Consider the following 10,810-nt stretch of genomic DNA (forward strand, 5'->3'; position numbering starts at 1 on the left):
TTCTATTCCCAGATATAAAGACACGAGGAAAACAATATATCCCCAGATATACAGATACAAGGAAAACACTTTATCCCCAGATATACAGATACGAGGATAACACTCTATCCCCAGATATGATATACAGCTACAAGGTAAACAGATATACAGATAAAATGGGCAAACCGTGACACAAATCTTCATCGTGGCATACACGACAAGTATGGACGCTTTGCGACTTCTTAATTAATGAATGATCGCAATGAATGTTTTTGCTTTATTCTTTATTATACATGTAATAGAAAGAGCATCGAAACACGAGGCTATCTGATTTGTACGAGGGGGCGTAGTCCCCGAGTATTAATCAGATTGCCGAGTGTTTTGATGTTCTTTCTCTTTTGTATCATAGTCAAACATAAAAACACTTTCCCTGTTGTCACAATATGAAACCCCGGGAAAAAGTAACCAATGAACGAGCATCTGAATATGATATTTCTGTCGCTTTCCCTTTCTCTTCCGACACAATAAGTACACCCCAATCAATGGGCATGCTCTCGAGTGCGGGTGACTAATACCTGCACTCCAGTTAACGCACTGTGCATGTATATGTATACGATTTAACTCTGACACATTTTCAACAGAAAGGTCCCCAACTATATTCAGAGTGTCAAATTCTTATAAAAACATATCCTGCAAAGAAATATTGATAGCTAAATACCCTCTATTTTAACCTTATTAATTCTACCAGGTAGAATTATGTTATTATCGGTTCAGAGTTCAGTTCCTTGCTACTCATTAGCTTGTTTTAATACTATTTTGACGGTAAATATTAAGAAAAAATAAATGAGCCGTGTCATGACAAAACCAACATAGTGGGTTTGCGACCAGCATGGATCCAGACCAGTCTGCACATTCGCGCAGTCTGATCAGGATCCATGCTGTTCGCTATCAGTTTCTTTACTTGTAATAGGGTTTGTAAGCGAACAGCATGGATCCTGATCAGACTGCGCAAAAGCGCAGACTGGTCTGAAACCCACTATATATGTTTGTTTTGTCATGGCTCAAATCATTTAAACAGCAAACAAGTAGCAGATTAATAAATGTTGTTGTTGAAAGAAAATTCTTATAGAAAGGTCTACAAATCTTTTAAATTAGGCGGTCTCAAAGTAGAAGAAAATTTAGGTTCAGAACATATTATAACATTACATCCAAAAAAAAGGTTATAAAAATATAGAAATATTAAACATTATTATAACATTATATTTGAATAAGTACTCTGGTTCCGACAGCCTATTAGTTTGTCAATTATCTTGTTCTTTGTTACATATTGTACGGGTATTGTTTTATACGCATTGTCTATCAAATATTTATAAATCATTAAGTATTCGTTATATACCTGATGCTGCAGCTACTGTTGCCTAGCAACACTAACGCCTTCTGCTCGGTCAACTAGACGCTCATTGAGAGTCATTATATTGGTTTCTGCTTCTATCAGATGGGTTTATCATTCACAATCTATCAAGCTGTCGAGTTATAGAATGTTTCTAGTAAAAGGTAAGTGAAAGTTTTATCAAACTTTTTATTTCCTCATGAACTGAAATATTCTTTTTTTTAAATATGAAATGCGACAATGTTCTTCCATAAGTAATGAGTCTTTTATGATATACACTGTTATACTTATAGATGCGTTAACTTTCATTTTGTGAAGGGGACAATAAATATTTTCCTCATAATACTTAGACGGAAGTTTAAATGAAACATTTCCTTATGCTGCACTAGCACTGACTCAATGAAATAATATACAGTTGGAAAAAAGAAGGTTCCATTGTTTTTAAAGATTTGAATTATATCTACTATTTAATGATTTTCTCAACGTATTTTGGTAAAGTAGACCCTAAACGGTAAAAATAATTATATACTGATGTAAAGTGTGTATTATACTATAACAGTTATTTAAATTACATTTTAATTATAGATTTTATAAGACATAAATATAAAAAGATCAAATGTGATGAAATATAGAGCTAGTAAGTTTCAAACAAGCGATGTAAATATTTCGCTTTTTTTTTTATCTAATATTATTTTTAATAAATGTATTTTATAGGAATAATGTTAATTTATTTTGTGTGTGTGAAATGGAGAAACAGGCTATAGGCCTATTGCCTTTTAAAATGCTACAGGAATCCTGCCAGATATATATATAAAACACAGAAAAGAATTATGATTTGTGCATCATAACATTAAACATTCCTACTTATATATGTTTGTGCTATATCAGTACATGATCTGAGAGTGTGTAATCAAATCTGGCATAATTTAGGACGATTATCAGCGTCAGCATCGTGGAATAATAAAGCTACACTTTAAACGTAACACCAGACGATATTTACATACATAATGCTTCTGTTGCAGACGAGAGTTTTTGTGTATAAATAGTGTTCTTAAAGTCAAGAAAACACACTCGTGTAACTTCCGGAATATCACTTGTGTGTTTCCGGCTAGCTTTAGTATATGATTTTTTTCACTGTATAAGTTTGAAAAGTTTGTGTTTCAGAGAGCACGTATAATGTGGGGATAATTATCACGGACATGGATTTAATAAGCTGATAATACCGATGTGAAGGAAATACATGTAAGTTCTATGTATTAACAGTGTATAGCTTCTGTGTTGTTGTTGATGTTGTTGTTAAATTCTTTGCCAGACTTATCTAAAGGGTAAAATCAACTAAATATAAGTAACATGTAATTCTCTTTTTTTTCTCTCGTATTGTTTAAAGTACAGAGTCTCTACTTCTGATATCTCTGAGAATAATTGAAAGTTATTGATTATATAATGCGCAGTCAAACCTATAAAAGCAAGTAAATTTTCGACGTTTTATAACATAGTGTCCAACTGAACATTCCTTTATTGTGATACTGGCATATACTAAAACGCGGAGTGGAATACAATGCATTTGAATGATACTGATCGGATTTCTCGTTGGGTATTGTTGACAAATTACTTGATAAGAATTGATGTTACTCGTTCATCTCGCAGTCTTTATCATTGACATTGCTTAAATAATAATGGTCTGTAAATTCGTCTTTACAGTGATTTACAATGAGAGACATAAACGATTAATTATTCAGGAAAATTATGAATTCATTACGTAAGGTTACTCTGTGATCACGGAGAAATGCCATCTGTGAAAGGGTGCTGGTCTCTGGAGCGGAAGTTGTAAATAATGGTGAAAGGGTGCTGGTCTCTGGAGCGGAAGTTGTGAATAATGGTGAAAGGGTGCTGGTCTCTGGAGCGGAAGTTGTAAATAATGGGTAAACATTGATCAAACATTGTCTGCCCTGATTTTATACTGCAATTACTTCAGATAATAATAATTCCTTTCAGTAATACAAAGTGAAATCTAATATTGGACATTATAAATATAAGCGAGAAATCATCGCTCAATATGTTAAAACAACAGAAGGTACATGTATTCGTAATACGAAATAAATTCGGAACAAAAGTCGATCATTAATATATACAGATCACGGGGCTGATATGTTAAAGAGTTTTAGATGTTATGATAATTTCATCTAGACATATTACATAAGCAAACTACGGGGAATAGCGCGTGTTTTCTGAAGGTCACGGTTGTTTGTTATTCGTGACTGTACACGATAAAGTGATTACTGGAAAGGTCAGATAAAATCTCAGTTAAACAAAGAAACCTCAAAGTCGGGAGGTTGTGTTACTTGCAGTCATTGCCTTTAATTTATTATTCAACAAAGCATACGTTCGCGTGTAAATGCGAGGGAAAATTCCATCTGACAATTTTCCAATTATCATATTAAACAAAATGACTTGTTTTGTGAAGAAAAAACTTGTAGTTGAAAACTCTTTAAAGATTTAGTTTTACTCAGTTTTGAAGAATAATGAAAGCGGAATTTATTTCCAAATCAATTCTTAAATTTTGAAAATTTGTAATTTAGATTGTCTGGAGGCATGAGTATACGCAAACTGCGTTGGAAAACTAAGCATCGCCCTACATAGAAATGTAGTAGAAGTTCATAGATAATTCCGAGTTCCTTTAAAAGTAGAAAATAGTATTGGGTAGCTTTTAACAAATACACAAAAGATGCCTTTATATATGTTTGTGGACTAGATTGCCTTAAAATGCAAGATAATTGTTTAAGAATTCGAATCCTTTTTACGATCACGGATAGTTGTTGAATAAAATGTGGAAATATATCTATTAGTTGTTGAAATAGTTCATATATATATATAAAAGAAATTTCATAACATATGAAATCGAGGTTAATTATCATTCTAAAAAAATCAGAACACGTGATAATGCATTTTTAGTTTCCAGTTTAATACTTTAATTTTGACAGAATATATCTTTTTATTTCTTCTCAAGGTACATGGCAATACAGCATGACGATGTACTATATCCGGATTAACAAACTTCCGGTAGCACTTTAAACGAAGATGTATAATGTTTTGAGGCTTTAATGCAATTTGATGATAAAGATGTTTATTTAGGGACAATCCTTCAACTAAGACTGAAAAATACGTACAATATTCATATGATGTTATAGTTTTGATATATACTAAAAATATAAGGAAAATACTAAACGGTATTGTCATACCATGGAAAAAAACAAAGTTAAAGTTAGAGTGTATATCATATTACATGTACTTTGAATATATTACGATGTTATTGTAAAGGAAAATAAACAATAACACAATAGTGTCTACATTAACATTGATACGCTGAAGATAACCATTTAATGTACAGTAAATATATACATACATACATTTGTAAAGACAAATATGATCAGCAAGTTATATAGAGACTTCATGTATATCATGCATAGCATTTCATTTACTTTTAAATCCAAAAAACATACTAGTGTCTTAATAAAAAAAAACAAATAAATAGATAAATAATATTTTTACGTACGATTTAAATTCATACTGATCAATATTTTAAAACTTGTCAAAAAGAAAAAGAAGGCATTACTATTTCCGTAGGTAGGGAAAGTTGGTGGTTTATGCACGTGAAAATCATGAAAATCATGAATTTCATACTTGTAATTTTACAACGAAAAATAATGTCATTCATATGTTTGTATAATTCTTACATGCTAGATAACACAGATGTTTTGGAATTAATTGCGTAAGTAAGTTTTGCAGGAAAAAAGGTGATTAATATAAATATATGCATGATAAGTAAGAATTGTCATTAAGGAATCTTGTTGTAAAACGCAGATATTTTCCGCGCAGTCTGATCAGGATCCATGCTGTTCGCTTACAAACCCAATTACAAGTAGAGAAACTGATAGCGAACAGCATGGATCCTGATGAGACTGTGCGGATGCGCAGGCTGGTCTGGATTCATGCTGGTCGCAAACCCACTATGTTGGTTTTGTCATGACGCGGCTCTTATCCCTTAAAGGATACTTAGTTACTAAGAATATATATTAATATAAATTAGTTCCCATGCCTGGCAGACGAATCATCAATATTCATCTATTAATATTTGTTTTCTCAACTCTCATGAGATCTTCCCTTTTTCAAGTTTATAAATTATTTCATCGGGATCCTTCAAAATGGCGAAAGTCAAACTGTACGAGTATTAATTTCAGAGCATTTCCTACATCAGCAGCAGTGTATTGATTTGTTATGAATTGCCATTTCTTTTACAAGCTTTCATATTTTTATTGATCCAGCATAATAATCTCAGAGCGTTAAAACACGTGTTTTACCCTTTTTATAGTAATTTAGCCCGAAACGAACAGAAATAAAATATATGGACATTTAGTCATTAATCACGTATTTCTGGGAAAATAATTCAATTTTATTATACCAGGAATTAGTTTCACTGGAGATGTGAACCCGCGCATCTTTATTTCATTACGGACATCATGAGGGTATAAAACATAGCTTTTTAATGAGGACAATTTTATTTGCTGCTGAACATTTGAAGAAACATCCGTTTTTCAAACACAGAAGCAAAACAGTGAACGTTTTAAAGTAACAGGGTTACTGTAAGAAGTAAACAGCGGATAAAATAGTTTGTTGAAAGATTGTTAATCATTGGATTTAAAGTTGTCTTTATCGTTATTTGCAGGAAAGCAATTGTAGAGAGATGTGGAAAGGACCCTGTTTCCAGGAAAGGCATTATGTTAACTGGAAAGGTTTACCGTTCTATCGGAGTCGTTTTAGCTTTTGGTGGGATATTGTACCTTTTTATGGCAACACGAATTAACAACGGGGCCGATGTGTCAGGTTAGGAACTATTTTTACATTTTGTTGTTATAATAGCATTGATTTACACACTATATGTTAGTAGTTCTTAAAGGTTATGAATAATGAGACATTTGACAACAGGCTAGTCATATTTTATATTTTCAAGAGCAGAAGTATTTTGTTTTGTACGAAATAGAGACAGTGAATTAAGTTTTATCGATCCATTGCCTGCGTTCTCATCAGACGACGCGTTGTTTCCGTTTTATTTCTGTTCCAAGAAGATATTTTGTCAATATTATTCCCTAATGATAGCTCGTGTCTAAATTTATAAAAGGAATGTAATGGAAATTAAATCAGTTTATATCCTATCCTGTAAATCTAATTGATTTCTCTTTGACATTCAAGATGCATCACTTTGTCACCTGAGGATAACTTGAATATCATGTTAGGGTAGCAGATTCTTTCTTTTTAAAGGCCCATAAAGCCCCCAAAATGCTCAAATGTTTTCTTTCTCATTTTTAAAAAAGTTTTTTTTGGTGTGTTTTGTTACTGTTTCTAAACTTGTAATCATAAGCTATTAAGCTGAATTATCATATGTTTCTTCTGCTTTTTAATCATTATTATAGACAAAGCATGGAAGACATATATTGTTTAGTAACTTTATGTTGTCCTACATTTATTTTAAATAGTTTTGCTTCAAATTATGTCACATTCAAAACTACTTTCATCACACGATATATTACATGTTCTAAATTAATTATTAAAACATTTTCAAAACACACCTATTTCTTCCGGTATATTGTTTAGGATTAAGGTACCTTTTATGGATAACATTACGGCAAGGTCAGAAATAACATGCCATAATGTTAGTCTTCAAGAATTATTTCTTGGAAACATCGTCATATTACCCTAGTTTAATAAGTTCTTAGAGCTCTCATTAAAACATAAACGTTCTTAATTCAGAAACATAATGAAAGTTGAGATAAATCTGCATGTAAATTATATAAAATGTTCTATATATAAAGCAGTATAAGATGGTATTTTGTCACGTGTTGAATGTTTTTATAGTTTTAATGATGCTAGCTTATATGGTGGACATTTGATATCTGCACGTGTATTGTTTATTCTTTAATATCAATCATATTGTGGGAATGTATTACTGAATCTTGAAAAGAAATTTTTTTTTAGAAATATGAGGTGAATATGATATGACACATTGAAAACGTTTCGTAGGGACTGTAAATTGCAGTGTTCCGTTAGAAAGCGCGAAACATGACAGTACGACAGTACAATAGAGAAACACGACAGTGCGATGGTGACAATACGAATGTACGATGGTAACAATACGACAGTACGATGGTGACAGTACGACAGTACGATGGCGACAGTAAGATGGTGAAAGCACGACAGTACGATGGTGATAGCACGACGGTACGATATTGACAGCACGACAGTACGATGGTGACAATACGATGGTGACAATAAGACAATACAATGGTGACAAAACGACAGTATGACGGACCGCCACCATCGTATTTCCGTATTGTTACAATCGTGCTGTCATGTTTCGCGCTTTTCGTTCTCAGCGAAAACGCGCTGGCCCTAACGCATCACTGTAGTAAATAGTTTTTGTTTTATTTTAGATTTTAAATGAACTTGCATATACCTTTCTGGACAGAATCAAATATAAATCTTTTAAAGAATTATCATTTCCATAAGGCTTAACATCAGGCATCAGGCAGATGTAAAAAGTTGCCCCGTATTGCACTTTATTACTGTTATATTTTTCTGGTCCTTTGGGATCATTTATTCCAGCATATTAGTGTCGAATATTGAATACCAATTAGCCGATGCTAGTGAGATGTTGATTTTTTACATTTTTTCTCGTGAACAGACACAATCAGACCGAGTTTACAATGTTCACTGCTTCTGTGCGATCACTCCTTTTTCATTTTTTTAAAAACAGAATGCGTATACAATTAACTGCCTCGGTTGTATGACAATTTAATCTACATGCACATGGACGCATTACAATAATGTACATTGCTTATTTAATACATTTCATAGATATATATATACATGTATATAATTTTTATATATATATTTTTTTCAGATGTTGTTTTGTTTCAACCGGTGCCCACAGACCTGAGCGGAGAAAAACCCGTTTCATATAAATCACACCATCTACACCTTACTTCCAAAAATGATGCATCTTTGATAAAACCAGGAGTTAAAAACGTTGATATAAACAACACGTCGTCATTTGTTGATATTCAACAAAACCATTCAAACAATAATCTATACAACATAACTATAAAGGACAAAACGAGTGTCATTAATGTTCACAAAGTGATCAAAATGACGAGAACTGAACCAAACGTGACCGCGGCAATATCACCAAGCCTTAGTCACAGCTCTGTAGATTCCAACCATATTGATAAAATACCAACCGTTCTTAGCGATAAGAAAGTAATTATAATTATTGCTTACATGAGAACTGGGTCAACATTGACTGCATCTCTTTTACAAGAACACCCGAACACTTTCTATGTTTTTGAACCTATACGTAGTGTAAATACCAAGTTCAAAGAAGCTAAGAAAAAGAACTTGACAAGTACTTTATTACATTACGTTCATGGAATAGAAAGGTAAGTTATTTTCGGTGTCATCATTGGTTATTTTAATCCATCTTTGATGACGTAGTTCAGATGAAGACAGTTCACTTTTTGTTAAACATTGTGTTACTTGTAATTCAGTACTCTATTTATTGAAAAAAGTGAATGAAAAATAATTATTAGAAAACTGATTAAAAAAAATCCTGCAAACAAATAAGCTGACTAAAAAATTGACAAATGGATCTAGGCAGGAATGATAGATGTTCAACTTTTGTTTACTTCGATTTGTTTGTTTGATTGGGTTTTAGGTCACATCGACGCATAATAGGTCATATGGCGACGTTCCAGCTTTACTGGCTGAGGAAGACCTCGGGTGCCCTTCTGTACATTATTTCAGGCACGAACGGGCACCTGAGTAGAACTACTGACGTTCCGTAAGCTAGCTGGATAGCTTCCTCACACGAAATAATCCAAAGTCCGTGTCGGGATTCGAACCCACAGCAGTGAGGGACAAGTGGTCAACGACCTTAACCACTCGGTCACGAACGCCCCGTTTTTACTTCGAAGTGAACATGATAAAAATAAATCACTTAATGTTTTAGCGTGTTCATATATATAATTTTATAATACCATAGAGAATACATCTTTTTTTGAATTACAGAATTGCATGGATTTATACATTTCAGGAATTACACATTTTCAAAGAAATCACAAGTAATGTTAGATGAAATTAACAGTTGGCTGACATGCAAACTAGATTCTATAAGCAAAGAAAGTCTAGGCGATGATTTCCATAGACATTACACCAAAATTATGAAGCTATTTTATTACTGTAGCCATGGTGTTATGGCTAGTCTAAGTACTTCAAAGAAATTAGCGATGCATAGTAGACTTCATCCGCGATTGCGGCAATATTATGAAAAAACAAAAAGCATGGACTCGTGTCTGAGAAGAGCAATAGATTCTTGCCAGAAATCTACAACTAGGTTGCTGAAGCTTATTCGGTTACGCATGAAAGAGATAGAGAAAATATTACCATTGTATCCAAATATGAAAGTTATTCATCTTGTCCGAGATCCGAGAGGTATTATTAACTCTAGAGTGAAAGTACATGCTTTAAAGCCGAGTATCTATGAAGAAAATATAAATGAACTTTGTGATGCACTTAAAGAGGACCTTAAATACTCCAAAAGAATTTTACAGCATTATCCAGATAGACTAAAGGTTGTTCATTATGAAGACATGGCTGAACATCCGATGGAAACAGCAAAATCTCTTATAGATTTTGCAGGACTACAGTTTACTAAACATATGCAAGACTTTTTGCTAAAACAAACGCATTCAGCACGTGATTCATGTCCATATTGCACACAAAGACGAGATTCAAATGCAACAGCTCATAAATGGCGGACTCAACTTGATCTAAAAAATGCAAGTTATATTTATGACAAGTGCAGATACAGTAGTGGAGTTTTAGGATATTTACCATTGTCAACTGTTAGTTCTCTGCGAAATATAGAAATTGCCTCTAGGCAACCTTTTGATGTGAATAAACTTTTACTCAATGAAAACTTCTGACAATACCAGTTCGTACAGTATTGCAATTTGAGCATTTAAAAAAACCATTCAATTTCACGACTTGTTTCAAACTTACCAAAAATGAAACATGATTATAAATGTTTTAAAATATGAGTCTATGAGAATAATATGTATTTAAAAGATGTGTTATGTGCTGAAATATTTTTAACGAAGGTTTGTTATTCTAAATATTTTACAAACCTTAGCATGACATGTTTACAGATTTATGAATTCACATTAACGTGATTATAGTCTGTTTATTGATAGATCAAGGGTCAAACTGATAGGAAACTAATAACATAAGGGAATTAAACTAATTACATAAGGGATAAACACCAAATGTCTTTCAGTCAAGAAAATATAAAAAAATAAACGTTACAATTATATGTCTTGTAGCGTTCCTGGT

The 10,810-nt window shown here is 32.7% G+C and overlaps 1 protein-coding gene across 3 annotated transcripts; it reads left to right on the forward strand.

Moving 5' to 3' along the window:
- Window positions 1-1,450: 1,450 nt before the first annotated feature.
- On the forward strand, window positions 1,451-10,430 carry LOC132725609 (carbohydrate sulfotransferase 1-like). Of its 3 annotated transcripts, XM_060710751.1 has the most exons (5): window positions 1,458-1,533; window positions 2,534-2,611; window positions 6,093-6,250; window positions 8,325-8,859; window positions 9,513-10,430. In XM_060710751.1, coding segments are annotated over exons 2-5 (1,587 nt in total). In that variant the 5' UTR covers window positions 1,458-1,533; window positions 2,534-2,609; the 3' UTR covers window positions 10,405-10,430. The 3 variants fall into 3 exon arrangements, with proteins under 3 accessions (XP_060566736.1, XP_060566734.1, XP_060566735.1); XM_060710753.1 differs by lacking the exon at window positions 2,534-2,611 and having other exon boundaries at window positions 1,451-1,533; XM_060710752.1 differs by lacking the exons at window positions 1,458-1,533; window positions 2,534-2,611 and adding an exon at window positions 3,063-3,291.
- The last annotated feature ends 380 nt before the right edge of the window (window positions 10,431-10,810 follow it).

The sequence above is a fragment of the Ruditapes philippinarum genome, unplaced genomic scaffold, assembly GCF_026571515.1.
Source record: "Ruditapes philippinarum isolate M1 unplaced genomic scaffold, ASM2657151v2 ctg4469_1_1_1_1, whole genome shotgun sequence".
NCBI classification, from domain to species: Eukaryota; Metazoa; Mollusca; class Bivalvia; order Venerida; family Veneridae; genus Ruditapes; species Ruditapes philippinarum.

What these genes read in the sequence shown, in the direction of transcription:
- LOC132725609 (XM_060710751.1), top strand. An exon ending in CAACGGGGCCGATGTGTCAG is followed by an intron (nt 6,251 to 8,324) that starts GTTAGGAACTAT and finishes TATTTTTTTCAG; the next exon opens with ATGTTGTTTTGTTTCAACCG. An exon ending in TACGTTCATGGAATAGAAAG is followed by an intron (nt 8,860 to 9,512) that starts GTAAGTTATTTT and finishes TATACATTTCAG; the next exon opens with GAATTACACATTTTCAAAGA.